This window comes from Passer domesticus, chromosome 15 (assembly GCF_036417665.1).
Source record: "Passer domesticus isolate bPasDom1 chromosome 15, bPasDom1.hap1, whole genome shotgun sequence".
In the NCBI taxonomy this organism is placed as follows: Eukaryota; Metazoa; Chordata; class Aves; order Passeriformes; family Passeridae; genus Passer; species Passer domesticus.
This window is the reverse complement of record NC_087488.1, coordinates 6,699,871-6,718,860: the sequence shown is the minus strand read 5'-3', so window position 1 is coordinate 6,718,860 and position 18,990 is coordinate 6,699,871. Positions and strand designations below refer to the sequence as shown.

The 18,990-nt window shown below is 43.8% G+C and overlaps 1 protein-coding gene and 1 long non-coding RNA gene across 3 annotated transcripts; both read right to left on the bottom strand.

Moving 5' to 3' along the window:
• Positions 1-494: 494 nt before the first annotated feature.
• Positions 495-6,275, bottom strand: NUBP1 (NUBP iron-sulfur cluster assembly factor 1, cytosolic). Its single transcript, XM_064390607.1, has 11 exons — positions 6,207-6,275; positions 6,026-6,127; positions 5,448-5,584; positions 5,205-5,273; positions 4,653-4,685; positions 3,692-3,782; positions 3,378-3,532; positions 2,222-2,332; positions 1,999-2,101; positions 1,237-1,320; positions 495-662 (listed from the first exon to the last, which is right to left on the bottom strand). The coding sequence occupies exons 1-11, from the start codon at positions 6,232-6,234 to the stop codon at positions 610-612; spliced, it is 966 nt and encodes a 321-aa protein (XP_064246677.1). The 5' UTR covers positions 6,235-6,275; the 3' UTR covers positions 495-609.
• Positions 6,276-9,336: 3,061 nt separating this feature from the next.
• LOC135281599 (uncharacterized) lies at positions 9,337-17,386 on the bottom strand. 2 transcript variants are annotated; one of them, XR_010348195.1, is made up of 2 exons: positions 10,495-17,386; positions 9,337-10,183 (listed from the first exon to the last, which is right to left on the bottom strand). It is a non-coding gene; the product is annotated as an uncharacterized LOC135281599 (long non-coding RNA). The 2 variants fall into 2 exon arrangements; XR_010348196.1 differs by having other exon boundaries at positions 9,337-10,179.
• Positions 17,387-18,990: the final 1,604 nt, after the last annotated feature.

Here is an 18,990-nt window from a genome sequence, read left to right as displayed (position 1 = left end):
TCAAGCTTAGGGTCAAAGAGAAGAAAACAGAAATCATGAACCATGTTCACCCACTACTTATGTGAAGCTGGCAGTTATGTATAGTTAAAAAATTAATCTTGTTTTGATACCTGTAAAAAAATAAAAAATGCAGTGCACTTGTACTATAATACTACCCCAGGCTTTCACTCTAGACACACATTTTCCACTGAAAGGAGACACTTAAATATGTTATTCAGGGAGAGGGAAGGAGCATTGCAGCTCACCCTTGTGCAGCAGGCAGAACAAGGTTGCTCCACATGCCCTAGTGTCAACCCAGCATATTTTATATTCAACCTCCTAAGTAAAGTGTGGGTTGTATTCTCACCTCTTCAACTGCTACCTGCACAGTCAGGCTATTGGTACTGGAGGCAGAATGCACTTGATAAATCTGCTGCAGACTCACTTTCACAGCTTTCTAGTGAGGGAAGAACTACAAGAATCTTGAACTTTTAGAAAAAACATGGGCAAAAGCCTTTATATTAAGAATTTATTTGCAATATACAAAAAGAATACATTCCTTTAATAAATCAAGGCATAAGTTACTTTTCTATAATTAAACATGAGCTACATTTTTGTTCCACTTACAGATTACATTATCTTTTCTTCTTGCAAATGGTGTTGTTCACAGTATTCCTGAATTCCTGCAAAGATGAAGAAAAAGTAATATAAGTACTATTTCAGTTGTATATCAGGAGTTTGTTGTTGCTGCATCTGTCTCCTGAGGGTACAAGTATCTGAAGCTGGGCCTTCCTTACACTGAAAGTGGTTTTAGAATTATTTTAAACAGCACAGCACCAGCTCTTTAGGGAGTTTTTGCAAGGGGTTTTTGTGTAATTAGTTACAAGTGGAGGCATTGGTCAGTCAGCTGCCTCCCACTGGGTTATGGTGAGCACCCTCCACACATCTGCTTGAGAGCCTCAAAAGGTTCCTCTGAGCACAAGGACACCCCATGTCTGAAAATGAAAGTCTGACTTCCCTGAAGTCTAACGTTGAAACCAGTTATCAAATACAATTTCGTTATCACTTTAGCAGCCAGTCAGAAGTGATGCCCAGAAGTGAACACAGTCTTTGCACCTGCTGCTTTCAGAATTGTTGTGCCCCTCTCCTGATTTTATTATTTGTGGCACAGTAACACAAGCCCGTGTAACACCTTTGTATATCACAGCAGTGCTCGGAACAGAGGGGATTCATTTGCACAGTGATTCTCAGACTCACTTTGAATGATATTCCTGTAAGACAATGTAGCTGGAGACTCGGGTGCTTCAGCCAAGAAAGACTGGCCTCTGTCACAACTTTTTCCTTGAAGAACAGAGAAAAAACACAGAAACAAAGCAACAGGAAAAGATGAGCTTTTCTTTTTTTAGCCTTTATCCTGTTCCAGTTACACCCTTTCAAACAGCCACCTGCATCTATTCCTTTTGGGAAGCCCTGAAGTCAGTAACAGGACTAGAAATACAGTGTACAGTTTGACACAGGAATAGTACTAGCAGAAACCTTCAGTTGGGAGTACTGAGCTGTTCCTTGATGTCATTAATTCAGGTATTAATTAGTGACAGTTAATGGGCAAAGAAGCACACATCCTCATGACCCACAAGACAATCTGGGCCGTGCCAGTAACAGTGAGGTTAAAGCACTGGTTTTAATGCTTAACATCTACAAAATACTCTTCTTTGAAGTGGTTATGATTTCACTCCGTTTGCATTTCCAGGTGACTACCCAAAGAGAAAGATACGTTGTATTTCAGATATGATTACAGAGCTAAAAAGATGCAGCATGTAATCTTGATTAAGGAAAAATTAAGGAAATTACCCCAGCATTTCCCACATTCCACACCAAGCTACAGTCATAGTTCCAGACAGAAAAACATTCTATCTAAAAGTTCTAAGAGACATCAGTGCCCATATCAGGGTTTTGCAGAAGTAACATCAGTATGGGAGGAACAACTTGCTGTAAGTGCAGTGCAATAAGTGACTTTACCTATCTGTGGATCCAGAGGCACTTTACCCAGGAGAGGAACACTCAAATTCTGGCACATCTTCTCCGCACCACCAGTAGTCGGGGGAAAGATCTGAGATTCATTCTGGGACAACACGAAAATCAGAGTTAAAATACTGCAATTCTGAGAAGAAGGCATTTTTGGAGCAATGTTAACTATCCAAGCAATGCCAAGGAAAGAACACTAATACACAGCCAGCCTTACCTTACACTTGGGACACACAAAGCCACTCATGTTCTCCACAACGCCTATGATGGGCAGCTTCACTTTGCGGCAGAAGTTGATCTCCTTCCGAACATCCTGAAGTGACACTTCCTACAAATAATAGCAAACACTTGTATTTCAACTCTTTCATGCTGAATCCATTCACTTACCTCCTTAGAGCTACTTTATAATGAATTGTTACTGCTGTCTTAATATGTTTAGGAACATAAACCTGTGCTATGAGCTCTATCAACAGAGCAGGTACAACACTTCAAGCCTACTGGATGTGGTTCTGTTTTGAAATCTGATTCATCCATATTTATGTTTTTTATCTCCTATGTTCATCTCATATCTTCTTTAAATGCAAATTTTTCACATTTTCATCTTACAGAAGGACCCTTGGTATTCTCCACAGAGTGAGGACAAGAACCACCAGCCTTACACTAGCTACCTTTTTTCCAATTAAATTTAAAATATCTTATTCTCTCCTCAGAGTTTTCATGTATATGACTCACCTCATCCATTCTCCTGTTCCCTTCCTCCTTCACCACCTCTCTGGTACTGTCCTCAACACTTTGCTTCCTTTATGTGTTATCCTTTCTGCTGTTGTAGAAATACTTCATGTCACATGCTAGTTTGATCTCCTGTTCTGTTCCAAACCAGACATGAAAACCTCTGTTTGAACTGGGTGTGTTTCTAGTTTCAGCCTTCAGGGGCTGATTTCTCTTTTAAAAATGCACATGACAAAGCTGCCTACTGTGGTGGTTCACCAGGAGGTGACAGGCTGCTTCACAGGTGTCCAAGAGTGCACAGCTTATCACTTAAAAATGAAGCTTCTTACAAACCTTAACATTAAGCTATTGGTAAATTACAGATCCACAATGATGTTAAGTCTGATTCTGAAGGAAGAAATGAAACAGTGCATTTCCTTTCACCACGCTGGTCTCAATAGCTTTTGATTGTGAACTGCTGTGGATCCCCATCCAGCTCCCCTGAGAAATCCACCTAACCCACAGACCAGCCAGCTGCAGGGGCAACACAACAAAGTCATTTCCCTGAGATTCTGTACCCTTAGATTTCTGTGAAATCAACAGCCTGGAACCCAAGGACTGCCTTGAACTGCCATGATGCTTCCCTGGTGGATCCTGGCTCACACCTGGGGGGTGGTGACGATGACAGCGCCGTCGATGTGGGTGGCACTGAGGTACTGCACGATGGACAGGTGCTCATCTGATGTTCCTGGGGGCGTGTCCACGATCAGGTAATCCACTTCACCCCAGTCCACGTCACGCAGAAACTGCTTGATCAGCCCTAGAGGAAAGGGTAAGGATGTGGAAGACATCTTCCTGTATTTTAAATTTCTGGATCTTAGCTAACTACCCTATCTACATTACTAAACAAGCTGATGATATTTCCACACTTGAAACCTCTGAAGAATGTAAATTACTGTTGGAAACACTCAATACATACCATTCTTTTTTGGTCCTCTCCAGATGACAGCATCATCAGGACTACTAAGCAAGAACCCCACTGACATGACACCTAAGTTTTCTTCAACATACTGAAAGAGAAGTAGAGAAACATAACAGTGAAGAAAGAGAATCCAACCCTGAACCCCTATTTTACAGAAAAAGCAGATGAGGGGCAAGACATTAATGAAATAAAGGCAGAGAACCATCTTTCTTCACAGGGTATTAAACACTGCATCCTGTGCAACACTCACCAACTACACTGAAACTGAACATATGAAATTGTTACAGCAGTTTATGGAATCACTGGAGACAGTGGAGGATAAAAGCAGCTTTTCCTCTCAGCACCATGCCTTTCCAACAGCATGCACACTACAGGGGATCTTTAGACAACCAACAGTACTGCAAAACCTTCTCTGCATATTCTAAAGATTAATAAGGTTTGTCTTGGGTGTAAGATACTTCTTGGCTGTCACAGAAAACATGACACACTACAGCTGCATGTTACCCCAAAATAACAAACCCGAGTAACTTATATTTACTGCCCATATTGCAAAGTCAGTAAATACAAGGTAACAAAACCATTCTAGAAATACAGCATTATTAGTATTAAGAAATTTAACACTCTGATCTACATGGTCTATATCCCAATTCTGTATGATATGCATCTCAATTTTACAGATCTATTCCATATTCTGTAAAATCTGGATATACATTCTATAGTGTTCTCTAGATATCCCACAGAACATGGCTACAGGTTATATAGCTCTAGAGACTCTGGACATACAGACTCTGTAGATTCTATGACCTATATCTGTAGATTCTATAGAATCTGGGTATTTAAGTCATTAGAAAAGAATTAACAAGAGTAGTCCCTGCTCCTCCCTCATTTTTCACTGTAGAAGATGGTGCCCAACCCAAACACATCCAATGAACTTTCTGGAACAGCTGCACCAACTCACCACTGGAGACCATCCAGATCCACTCTGATGAACCTGAAAGTTGAAGAGATACACAAAAGTTGCAATAGCAACAAATGTTACACAAAACATGAACATAAGTCAAACCTGGGCAAAGAGTTCTCCTACCTGCAGGAATAATCCTGCTTTTGTGAGGCAGCTGAGGTAAAAATGCAAGAGCACCAGATCTCCATTAATAACTGAACAACAACTGTTCAACCCTTATGGAAGTTCACTCATCACTTTTTGCATTGGTAAGAAATATTCAAGGGCTGATAAAGCACATCATGCTAATACTACTCAAGTTTCAAAGTCAGCATTATGTGGCTGACGTGCAATGAAAGTTGGTTTGCAGAACCACTCATCCTGAAAGCAGATGACTCTTTTGCAAAATGTTATGCTGAACTTCTCCATGTCAGCTCATTTCGTTATCACTACCCCACATTTCCCATTATGCACTCTTGTAGAAGCTCAACATCCAAAAGGCCTGAATGTGCTAATGAAAAACTGAAAAGAAGAGAACCCCTTGAACAAGATGTTTGAGCATTCACTCACCTGTTCTCCTTCCAGACCCATAATTTTAGGAATTGATGGCCCACAGATATCTATGTCCAGCAGAGCAACCTGTAAAACAAACCAGCCAACCTGCCCCACTGGAAACAAGGCAGCACAGGGCAGTCTTTAAAGGTGATCTCATGCAAAGTCAAACTTTAACGAGCAAGGGCACACGATCGGTACCCGCCCGCAGGTGCTCGGGCCTGCCTCCCCACGGCCCGTCTGTCCGCGCCCTCTGCCCACCTGCTTGGTCTCGTCCGCCGCCAGCCCGTGCGCCAGGAGGGCGCTGAAGGTGCTCTTGCCCACGCCGCCCTTCCCGGAGAGCACCAGCACCGTGTGCCGCACCGCCCGCAGCCGCGCCCGCAGCTCCGCCGCCTCCGCTGCCGGGACACCGCGGAGACACCGCGCGGTCAGCGCGCCCACACCGCGCCCCCCGAGCGGCACCGCGCCCTCCGAGCGGCACCGCGCCCCCCGAGCGGCACCGCGCCCCCCGAGCCGGCACCGCGCCCCCCGAGCCGGCACCGCTCCCCCAGAGCCGGCACCGCGCCCCCCGAGCGGCACCGCTCCCCCCGAGCCGGCACCGCTCCCCCCGAGCCGGCACCGCGCCCCCCGAGCCGGCACCGCTCCCCCAGAGCCGGCACCGCTCCCCCAGAGCCGGCACCGCTCCCCCAGAGCCGGCACCGCTCCCCCAGAGCCGGCACCGCTCCCCCAGAGCCGGCACCGCGCCCCCCGAGCCGGCACCGCGCCCCCAGAGCCGGCACCGCTCCCCCCGAGCCGGCACCGCTCCTCCCTCACCGCCCCCTCACGGCCGCTGCACTCACCCGGGTCCGGCCCGGCCGCGCCGGCCGCGCACAGCCCCTGGTTGGGGCATCCCTGGCAGGCGGCCGCCCTGCCCGCCTGGGCGCTGCCGGTCCCGGGGCACTCTGCAAGGGACAGCGAGAGCTGGGCCGCGAGTGCCGCGGGCGGGGGGCCCGTCCCGCCCCGTCCGGCCCCGCCGCTCACCCTCCGGTGCGCCCGCCGCCTCCGCCATAGCGCTGCGTCACTTCCGCCGCCGCCGCCGGGGGCGGGGCCTCGCGCCCGCGGTGCCCGACCGCTGCCGCCAGGGGGCGCTGCCGCTGAGGGCTCCGGTGGCTTGGGGCACCCGTGAGGGAGCGCGACACCCGCGGGGCCCGGTGACACCCGTGAGGGACCGCGACAGCCGCGGGGCCCGGTGACACCCGGGAGGGACCGCGACAGCCGCGGGGCACGGTGACACCCGGGAGGGACCGCGACACCCGCGGGGCACGGTGACACCCGTGGGGGACCGCGACACCCGCGGGGCCCGGTGACACCCGTGAGGGACCGCGACAGCCGCGGGGCCCGGTGACACCCGGGAGGGAGCGCGACACCCGCGGGGCCCGGTGACACCCGGGAGGGACCGCGACACCCGCGGGGCACGGTGACACCCGTGAGGGAGCGCGACACCCGCGGGGCCCGGTGACACCCGTGAGGGACCGTGTCCCCGGAGCTGTGTCGCGGCGGGCTCCGCTGGCCCCCGCCGAGGAAGCGCAGCAATGGCTTCACTGCCGCGCTGCACAAGGCTCACTCCCAGGCTATGTATCACTCCGGGATAACCGCACTGTTGCGGCATTTCATGGCAATTCTGAGTATATTAATTCTGTATCTTGCTGATAGACGATTTCCATTAATTTAATTGGTACCTTTATTTGGAAGATTACACTGCCTTAACTTGGCCAATCAACTGAGCAATTAAGATGTCCCTGTGTTTGGTATATAAAAATAATAAAATCATTTTCCAAACCAAGGAAGTGTGCACCAGCTGTGATGTGATCTGGACCCTATTCCTGGCCACCTTATCCCAGTCACTGCTCCCTCCCTCTTTCTCCCATAGCTGCCTGAGCACAGCCTAACATCACTGCCTAGGTGCTGTAAAAAGGATATTTTCCTGATCTGAGCACAGATGGGAGTCTCAAATACTCCCATTTCTGACCGATTAGTCCCAAAACTTGTTTGTTTTAACATACAAGTGTGTAAGTTATTATTGGAGGTGGTGTCACCTTGGAAATAGAAAAGTATCTGACACTATTTGGAAAGCTGCCATGACATCTTGGTGTTAATTCTGTATTTTTGAGAGAATTATACTGCAAAGTTATCTCTTTTGGGACACAGCACTTCAACAACTGCAAACTTTTTAGAAAGAACACTCTAGGAATTAAATAAAAAACCAAGCCAAACACAAAACCAGTAGCTGTCCACCTACTAAAAAAAACAAAACCAAACCAATCCAAAGCAAAATTCCAAAACAAAACATAACAGTAAACCCCACCAAAAACAAACAAATGAACAAACAAAACCTAGAAAAAAAATCTGAAAATACATTTCATTAATGTCTTTGAGGAGCTTTCAAGCATATTTACATAAGGGAAAAGCGCAAGATCACTGGATATTTGTACAGCTCCTGCACTTACTGCTCTGTAATTACCTTCCATAGGAAACAACTGAACAAAAAGCTGTTTGGAAGTGGAGTCAAATGTTTAAGCAAGTTCAGATGTCTGTGGTAGGAGGAACTGGCCAGTAAGACATATCTGAGAAGTTTATACTGTACCTTGCCCTTGAAAAAGCTGGCTTGGTGTGAGGCCACAGCCCAGTACAGCAGTTCAGGTCTGTGCTTCCTGTCCAACATATGGATTAGATTCACTGATGTCAGCAAGACTTTCCACATTTTAAACTGAGGTACGTGTCCAAATATTTTTCTTTTGGGTCCAACAGATCATTCCCTGTTCCCAAGGTTATATAGAACATTCCCCACAAGAAGCACCAAAAAGGAAAAATGAATTCCTTCCTCAGCCCCCTGATCCTCTGAGCCAGCGAGGGCTCCTCGTGCAGGGCTCTCTGGGTGAACAACAGGCTTTAGAGTGTTTTAGGGTGGCATTCCTGCTCACCTTTGATCCAGTTCTATCTCCACATCAGGCAGACTGGTAGTAATAACAATTGGGAAGTCCATATGGCAATATTTACCAAAAATATCAATAAGTCTGCTTCTTCCTGAAGCTTTGCAAAGCAAGGCTTTGTCTTTGTCCTTACTACTCTATTCTAGCCCAAGGCTGCCAGGCCTTTCTTGCTTTTGGAAGAGCCAAAGGAGATGAAGTTACACCAAAAATTCCTTGAGAGTAAGAAAGCAAAAATGGAGCAACACATTTCCCTCTTTGTGATCAAGGTGAGCAGAAATGCTTAAACATATTTTTCCAGTGATGTACAGTTTGAATTATGCTAAGTGAATCTGTCCCCTAAAACACAAGAGATGGGAAACCACAACTCTGGTCTGCTCTTTCTCACTTCCAGCAGTGCTGGCATGAAGGTTCCCCCTGATCACCTCCTCCTTTTTGCACTGAGGCTTTCCCTCATGCCACACAGCTACCGGCTGTTTGTCACCCTTGTGGTCTGTCACTAAAATGACAAACATTAAAAGCTGTGTGTTAAATACTTTTCTTCAGTGAACTCACACTGGAGGCCAGTGGAGACGGATGGAAGAGCAGCTCCCTCCAGCCAAAGTTACAGCACTGAGCATTCTCAAGTCACTGTAAATGCCAGCAAACTCTAACATGAGGCATTATAGGAAGCTAATGAAAACAATTTGTTGTTTAGCACAACAGCATCAAATGTGGTTTAGATTAAGGTCTTCCCCCTTCTCAGCATCAAAAGAGATGAACAGATGACCTAGAGCAGGATTTTCCTGACAAAACTCAGGTCCATTTTATTAATGAGAGGTGCTTTAACCTGAGGAACACATTGGACAGCATCAACTGTTACCCTGGAGTGGAAAAAGCAGCTGAGACTGAGTGGCTACTGTAGCCTTTCCTTTGCCTCCTCCCTGCTGAGTAGGAGCCTGATTGAGCACAGGCCCTTCCCTCACAGCTGAGAGGGACGCAGGAAGAAGAGGTTTCTCTGTCCCAGGGCCCTGCTTTGCCTCGGTGTGAGAGGCTCCCCACCAGTTATTCCCTGCCTGCTCCCACTGCTGGAGGGGACAGTGGCACCTGAGCAGGGCTGTGCCTTGAGCTGGTTTCTCAGAGACAGCTGGATTGTATTTGTGGGGTGCCCTCGTGTTGGAAGGAATGATGAATTTGACTCTATGTTTTCAGAAGGTTAATTTATGATTTTATAATAATAATTTAATAGTATTATAAATAATATTATACATACTATTATATTAAAGAATACTAAACTGTACTAAAGAATACAGAAAGGATACTTACAGACTAAAACGGTAGTAATGAAAAACTTGTGACTCTCTTCAGAGTCCCGATACAGCTTGGCACTGGTTGGCCATTGAGTCAAAACAATTTGCATGAAATTAATGAAACAATCACCTGTTGGATAAACAATCTCCAAACACATTCCTAAGCAGCAAAACACAGGAGAAGTAAATGAGATAAAACTGTTTTTCTTTTTCTTTGAGGCTTCTCAGCTTCCCAAGAGAAAATCTTAAGCGAAGAGATTGTTCAGAAAATATAAATATGACACAGCTGTGCTGTGCTGGCTCCTCAGTCTCCAGCTCCACTGCACAGTGTCCCCTCTGGTTTTGATTTACACTCTTCTGTGCCTTCAGGTTACAAACCAAATCAAATCAAAATCCAGCTGAGGTGCGGGTAAGGGCAATGCAGCAAACAGCACACCAGTGTCTGCCACAGACTTCATGTACTGTCTGTAAAAGGGCTTGTTGTTGAGACCTTTGTGCATTTGACACAGCCTTAATGTTACAGACTGACACAAAGTTACTGAACTAAAATGCCCCATTTGTATGCGGTGTTAAACTGTTGATTCGCATTGGTGTCGTCAATGCACGAGCGGTAGCAGCAGCAGAGCAGTTTGCAATAGAGGGCAGTGTCTCTGTGCTAACGCCCTGTCAGCTCCCTTATCACTAACGCAGCAGCACTCCAGTGGTGAACGTACTTCACAATCTCAAATGATAACGACTCTGTCTTGTTGGAAGGAGGAAAAAATAATCGGTATTACTTGTTTATTTATGTTCTGTTTTTCATTAAAGGATCACCTCATTCACTACTGAAACGAGGGCATATCCAAAGGAAACTTGGCAAGCATTCTGCTGACTCTAGTACCACTACCTACTTTAGGATTAGCTATGAATAAAATTATTCTTGTCAGGTCTAGTAAAAAGCAGATTCATGTGGATAAGTTTTGCAGACCTTTTCCTTTCTCACCATCTATTATCCAAAAAACCGACATTATTCATTAAAGTTTTCCTGAAACCCTTTGGCAGTCTGAGACATACCTGCAGCACTCAGGAGCAGAGCAAGTGCTTTCTGCTTCAACAGACCCAGATCAATAAATTACAGTCTGAAAAAGCAATGTTAAAGAACAGATTAAGCACTAAGTATTTCAGATAGCCGAGATGGAAACCTACTTAGAAATTTAATTTTCTGATTAAAAAATAAATATAATCCATCAGATCACAGAGAAGAGGAGAGAAGCCCAACCCCAAATATCCTGCAGAAAATAGATCGAGATTGTCTGGGTCAGTAGCTGTGAGCAGTGCCAGCTCAGATTCAGTACACTGATTTATACACTTTACCATTGTACCAGGCTGGTTACCTGAAGTTTTTCAGAGCAGTTGCCTAAATAAGTGTGCAGCACTAAGGAATTCCAAATCACTTAGGAAGGTCAGTACTTCAGTTTGGAGACAGGAATACCCTACCGAAAAAAAAAAAAACCCCTGAAAAAAAGGCTACTGAGAAAACACCACTGACAAAACCAAAGTTAACCTTTTCTTTTTGCATCCTTTAATACTTACTTTTAGTGTTCAAGTAAAATCTAGAGTAAATGTGAAATAAAAAAAAAAAAAAAAAAGTGACTTATCCCTGCAAAAGTTTAATGTGCAGACCAAATTCTTATAAAGTTTTGTGTGGAGAAAGAAGACTAAATGCAGATACTTGTCTCAGCCTTTCAGTTTGGTGAGTAAAATACATGTACTTTCCATAGAATGCATTAAACACTTGGGTGAAGAAAGGGGTGATCTAGCAGGCAAAGCAGGGCATTAAAGAAAGGGTGAATTTAAGTCCCAAGACAGTAGCTTACACCACACCAGCCGTTTTGAAGCCAGGGGCTCAGGCTGCAAGTTGTTTGAAATCCCTGCTGAGTGCTTCAGCTCCTGCATCACGGGCTGAATTCAGTGCAGACAATATCAGGTGCTCTCAACATGCAGAGTCAACTCTGTCACACTCTGAAAGGATGCAGACTTGGACTGGAGAGCACAGCTGGGGAGAGGTGGAATCATTTAATCTGTATTAACTTGAGCTTTAATAATTGTGTTGCTGAAATAGCAGATGCAAAGAACAAACGCCAAAGACAAGTGAGGTATGATTCACTAAAAGTTGGCCATTGCATATTATCTTATAATACCCAAAGGGCATAGGAATGTTCTGTAGCACTGCCATCCTGGAAAAGCACCTCCTCACAAAGCACACCTGTACTCCCTTCCCTGGAACTGCCTGTGGCTCACAGCCAGCCTGAGAGGAGCCTGCTCACAGACAGATGTCAGGGTTTTACAGGAACCTCGCAGCATCTGCCCAGAATCACACACTGCTTATGTGCATTTGCAACTTACATGTTTAAAGTGGACAAAGATATCTTAGAAGGTTTTTTTTTCTATTTTACATTCATTGATAATACTCCCTAGCCATTTCCTGATGTAGAAATTGTACATTAATTTTTTTTAGAACAGTGAACAAACTTTGGAAAGTGTGCAAATAAAGAGGCCCACAAACAACACAATTATCTGTTTTAGAGGAAGAAGATAACTAAGCTTTTGCACATTTATTTTGCAGCAGCCAGGGAAGAGCCCTATCAACTAAAATTTAAAAGTATTTACATACAGAATGTCATTAGTCTATGATGAATGGAACTTAACACCTAAGTTCCAAGTTCTCCTTGCCTTTTGATAAATACATTTCCATATCTTTAGTCTGAATGCTGGTCTGGTTCTAGTCAGAAACAGTCTGATATTTCAAAGTGGGTCACAGTGAACTTTTCAAACATTTATTTTGCCCTTGTCCTCCTATTATACAAAGCAGAAATGGCACAGAAGTCAGACCTGTATTAATCTGTGTCTGTATTGCACTAAGTTTTCACTAAAATAAGTAGTGTGTTGGAAGTATATGAATTGAATTTTGAAACATATATTCTGAAGTTAACCTGAAGTTAACCTTTGTACTGACAGATAAAATTTTGTTAAGCAGCAAGACTCATCTGCTACTTTCATACAGCTCCACTCAGAGTTCTATAAGTTTTTCCATTAAGATTCTTTCTCTTGCAGAGCAGCCTCACGTTCACTCATTTTTTAAATGCACATTTGGAAACAATAGATTTTTCCTGCAATTCTATTTGTCATAAGTAGTTTAAGATGTTTTCAGTTTATTTATAGGGACTCTTAGGAAAGTTCAAATAACCAGCTAAATACGTGTAAGCTCACAGCACATAAATACATTTTCTTTTACTTTCCCTCCCCTGTCTACAAAGCACAAAAGATGTAGGTTTTTTTGTGTACTTTGCTTGTATATGGTCTGGCCAGCTATAGCACTTTATGCCTGAATTAGCTATCCATCTAAGTTTCTCATGGATGTATGAACATTTGCATCACATTTTCCATTGGTGTTTTCTATTGTTTTTAAATGCCCCTTTATAAAATAATTTCTGGCAGGAGGGAGCACAAGTGTGTTGTGAGATGTTGACACACAAGCAGGAATTTTGTCATGGAGTCCAGCTGACAACTGGATTATAATGGAAAAACTAGTAGCTATATCCCCATACTGTTACATCATTAAATAATAAACTACCTGGGGAAACTTGAGTACTTGTATTTGTGTAAAGAATAATTTGTTTGTATAGTATTTGTGGATCAAACGCATCAGAGAAGAATGAAGTCTCTTGACGCTGTTTCTGCTGAGTTACTGGTTAGCACATACATAGCAGACACTTCTCACAAACTCCACAGCAATGGAGTTACATCAGAATTACAAAATGCTAGAGTGGAAGCAAACAGCTTGTGCTGGTGAGGAGGAATTCAGGCTGGTCAGCATTGTCAAAATAAAAGGAAAATGCAACAGGTTCACTGAGCAAAAACAGTGCTGGTTAAGCTCTGGGTGAAGTTACATGGCAGAAGTCCTGGTTATTCTCCTGCTCCTGACTATACATCAGAGGAACCAGAGGAAGCAGAAGGCAAGTGAGGGCAGAGTGAGTTTGGATGAGTGCCCAGTTAACAGGTATCCATCAGCAAGCATCCTGGAGCACCATTTCTTTCTCCAGCCCATAATAATTAGAGAAAGAAGCATTGCTAGGATTGCTTCAACAGGACAGCCATTGGCTTTGTTCTTAAATTCTACCACAGTTCTGTTCTTCCACTGGGAAGTGATTATAGTCAAGGCAGCTACTACAGTTCCTGTTCCCTTCTCCTCCAATAGCAATTAGACAGAATGCTACAAGTTCAGGTTTTGTATTTAAAAAATATCAATCTTTCAAAGGCTGTTCTTGCACTGAGTTCTCCAGCAATGAATGCTACTCACAGAGACATCCTTCTTTCTGACAAATTTTTTTCCTAGCTAAGCAGGCTAGCTCCATAAAATGAGAGGAAAATCAACATAGTAATGATTTGCTATCTTGGAAGCAAAAAAGCCTGCTATTTTAATGAGGTCTTGAGCCCATTTTGGAATGAAAAATATTTTTCTGATTTGTGAAACAGCAAAATCTTTTCCAGATCAAAAAAATCCAACCAAAACCCAACCCCAAAACAACATACCAGGACCGTCCTACAATCATTTGTTTCTAAAATCAGTACCCTGAAAAAGGAAAGAATCAAAAACTACATGAGAGAGTAAACAGTGTGAAGAGTGCTGATCTAAAAATGATCCCCTGTTGAAATGGCATATTTCCTTCTGTTTATATCCCTTGCACATAAAAGTCTATGGTTAAGCTATTTTGCTTGATTCTGGGCTTAATTTTGGTTAACAATGTGAGGTCCATCCAGAATTTGGATAGTGGAACCCTGGAGGTGCTGGAGGCAGAAGGCTGAAAACCCTGGTGAGATATTTGGCAAGGGTTAGGTCACAAACCCAAGAAGGCATCACAGCTCCTCTGCATTTCATCATCACTGGGCTCAGAGCAGGTGCTCATTTGGGGATGCAAACATTCTGAGGAGCTCAAGCACAGCCTGGGACTCTGCTCAGACTCTCAGGGCACATCCTCAGACTGGTGAACAGAAAACAGTGTGTGCACAAATCAGTGAAGAAGAAGGTGGTGGTACATTGCCATCAACATACCTCAAGAAACACTCAGTTTATGCCAAAAGACGTTGTGGTAAATGTATTTCAGATTTGGTGTAAAAGTACACAAATCTCTAGGAAAAGGAGGAAAACATTTAATTGTGGTGCCGGCCCTCACTGATGTGTTTACATCTGCTTTCACCAATATTAGCATAAATAGTTACCTTGGCTTCAGTCTCCTGCAGTACCAATAGGCCAGGATGTTGATGGCCACGAGCTCTGGGAATCAGCCAGAGCAGGCAGCAAGTGCTGTGTTTGCCTGGTCCAGCACGGGTACCGTGTCTGAACAAGGATTAGCTCTTCCAGCTCCAGCACCTGTCCTGTGCTCAGGGCTGTCCCCAGCACCACCCTTCCTGCAGGCCTTGCTGTTCCAAGGCTGGGAGCACAGGGATCAGAAAGATGCTAGAAAAACATGTACATATTAAATGAAATCATGAAAAAATAACCACCCACTCCAATAAACAAATCATCGGGATTCTGAGTGTTTCCGCTGAGCTCACTGGGAATGCTTTTAGAAACAGCTTCATTGTGCTGGGGATTTTTTTATCCCTGGGGTGTGAAAATACAATTTATTATATCAATACAGGAGGGAATTTGACTCTCACTTTCTTTTTTGCCTATATTTTTACTTTCTACCAGAAGAACCTACAGTACTTTTTGTTTTAGTAGCTTACTCCTCAGAATGTGTCTATGACATGATAGAAAAACTGGTCAGGTTAAAATTAATTTTAGATTCCAGATCTGGATTATGCTTTCAGTCTAAATATTGCAAGTTATCATAGTACTTTGAAATAATGTGGCATATATACTAAAATTAATTGTGAAATCAGTAATGAGTATTTAATCAGTCAAGTATAACATCAACAAATATTAAATTTTACAAAATAATTTAGGCAAAATATGGAAGCATGGATGGAAAATATTTAGCAAAATTGACTAAGAAGCAAAATATTAAAGGAATTTAAAAATGAGAAGGCACAAGTATGCTCCTCCCAGCACATTACCTGGCTATTGCTTTTTGCATTCAGATAATGAACAGTGAGCTGACCTCAGAACCAGCAAAGAAGCAAAGCCAGGCTGCAGCATTTTAAAAGTGCTCATGTTGTACATAAGCCTGCCCTGAGTACATGACAGACCTTGAGTGGCTGCTCTCAGTCTAACTGTATCCAGCCATCAAAAATCACAGCCTGCTGGAACGAGAGAGCAGCAGGAGGAGTTTTCTCCATGCTCCCAAGAACGCTGCAGCACAGAACTTTCCTCGTGTCCTGGAAGGGAAAGTTTCCAGCGGGGCAGCTGCTGGGCCAGTGCCTCCCGCAGGAACACGCTGCTCAGCAGTTGTTGAGTTTGCTTCCTGCCTCTGGAGGCCATCCAGAAATGACGTGGGCTGGAGCAATGCTGTCTGGTGATCCTCACCACCAATCCCTTCCTGGAGAGCAGATTATCTAAACCACTTCAGCCAATGTGTGGTCAGAGTGAGTAATAGAAAACTGTTTGAACAAAGCTTCTGTGATGCATTGGAGGTGGTTCCCCTGAGGCCATTTTTCTTTGTATGTCTTAAATGTCAGCACTTTAAAAAAAAATAAAATAAAAATTCAGGAGCACACAATGAACCTAACCACATCCACTTACATGCAGCCAGGCAAGGCTTAAAGATGGGTGCATCTTTACATGTTTCAATTTTGAGCTCACAGCCAGGCTTAAACAATATTTTTTTAAGTGAATGAACGAATGAGGAGTTTGCTCTGTAGCACTAACCAGTTTCCTTGGTTGTGTATAATGAACTTGCGGACATTTTCTTGCAGAAAACATTAATTTCATCCTCTTCTCTAACTTCATTAGAAATAATTCAGCGTAAGAGAGCTGTAAGCTATCCCTATTCACCAAACCAATTAAATGCATAGACCCATGATCACAGGCCAGGCAGTACCAGTGGTGACTGCGTGACACCCTCACCACAGCACAGGCACGTGTGTGACCTGCAGCATCGCTCTGGGACTTGGTTTCAGTGTCCTGGTTCACTGCTAACCACGTGCTCTGCACTGTTTTAATTGCACTGTTTCATTGTTAGATTTGCTCTATGAAGATGAATCACCATTTCCAGCTGTTGCCCAAGAGAGAGTTTTACTACCAACACAGACCAAAGGCTGAACCACAAAGGTTCTACCCAGAATCTGAACCACAAGATGTCTTCTGTTCCTCTAGAAGTAGAAAACAGATAACCCATTCAATACTTTCTGAAACTGAGACGTAACTGCTCAGTTCTTACTTGTCTGAGAAACGTGCTGCTTTGTTTCATTGTTTTTACTTTGAATTATACTTTTTATTGAAAATAAATGAATGTGTTTACAATGTGCTCCCAGTTTTAAGTAGCATTAACGTAAGAGTCCCCACAACAGATCCACACCAGAGCAGGCTTTGGCTCCTTTGCAGGCATCAAGGCGTGGCATGGGAAACAGGGCTGTGCTGCCAGGGGGTGTAACATAAACACAGGAAAGGAGGACCCTGCTGAGCAGCAGGTGGCCTCTGGAAGCACTGGGGATCCTTTGCCTCACAGCCCTGGTGCATCCCTGCAGGCTGCAGGCTTTGGTGAGCAATGCAGGGGGACAGTGGGAGCAATGGGTAGGACTGTAAGACAGGCTTGTAAACCTCTCTCTGACACATCTGCTCACCAGTGCTGTCTGGGAGCTGCACCTCACCTTTGCAATGGATGGGTGAACACACAATATAAAATAATCAAGTCCTGACAATAGCACAGGTTACTCAAACTCTGCTTCTGAACAGCAGAAGACCCAAATCCTTGGTGCTCTCAGGGAAAAGGAAGGATGTGGGCTTGGTATATGATCAATATTTAATGTCATTAAGTCTCTTCCTGTAACCGGTAATATTGTAGACAAGATATAAAACAATGTTTCCAACAATGCTCTTTTATCATAAGCAGTTCCTCTACAAAGCAAGTAGCTACCAAAGTGCACTAAATTACCAACATAAATATTTCCTCTAAATCACAGCTAGCTTACAGTGTTTATCTGATTAAGAAGGAACCACTGCAGAATTAAATTATAAGGAGAAATTTACTGCTCTTATCTTCACTTTCTTCCATTCTGTGTTCTCTCCATACCAAACCAGATTTCTTTCCCTGCAGTCTATAATCTGTAAAGTTTGGGTGAAGGCTCTCTCAAGCATCTCTGTGAGAACCTACCCAGGACACAAAGGGCTCAGTACAATGTGAAAATGTGGCTTCAAATGTTCAGTCATGTTCACAGGCTGCCACTCCAGGGCCCAAGGTGATTCATCTCCTGCAAAACTGCTTTGCTGTAAGGGCTGAGTGGGTTTGGACAGTGCTAGCTGGGAGATCTTTCCCACTGCTCTCTGTACAGTGTCAACAAGCCCCTAAGGATTTGGACTGGATGCAGGCTCCTGGCATTCTTAACTCTTTGGGTTTTGCCTATAAATAATCTTTCAGCAGCAGGAACTAATTCAATTTTCAAACCACACACATCATTAGCAAATCTGGTACAACTTAGTGTGTAGACAAGATCTAAATAGCAGCATAATTTAAATCACATTATGCCATTTTTAGTGGTTGTTGAAATTCAAGTTGCATTGATTTTAGTAGACTGGCTGAGAAATGACATTAGTTCCATTTGACCTCTTCCACTCAAAGCTACCTGCAGGAAAAGCTTGAATGGGTTCACCACACTGGCTGTATGCATCTTGATCAGTGAGGGTAAATTAATAACCAATAGGCTAGGAAATAGAAACATTTTTCCTCTTGTTCAGGAGCATTCACATTGCAGCTACATTTACTGTGCGAGCAGATCATTTGTCACTTCTGGTACCACCACACAATCAAGGTAGGTAGGCAAACTAGCCAGTATAATCATTTTATTAAAAAAATCTTCAACAAACAGAACAAAACAAGATGGTCTTCAATATTAATACACAACTCCAGTTTTATACTCACTCTGAGTTTTGTTTTCCATGTCCACCCTGAAAATCTCTTTCACAAAACTGTCAGCAGCATTAGGATCAATATGAGTCTGGTCATCAGGATTTCATGTATCCAAAATACCAAACAGGTTTTAATTGGGATCAAACATGCAGAGTGTTACTTATCCCTTCTTCTTCCCACAACTGCCAGTCAGGTTGTTGATATTCTTAAGGGTCCTGTCTATTAAAAAAAAGGGAACTTCATCTGAAGTCACTGAAACATTAGAATGTCTCTGCATTTTTCTTCAGGTGGAGTGAAAGGACATTAACATGACATACTTAATACCCAGAAGTAGCTGGGGGTTCTGAGTCAGTCTCACTCCTGTGAGCTCCTAGGTCACGAAAGAGCTTCATAAAATGTCCCCCAGATACTCAGAAGTATTTTAGGCTTAACATATGTGCAAGTTTTCTGTCAGACTAATACGATTTTTAGTATTTTAACCCAAATGTTTATGTAAGTACAG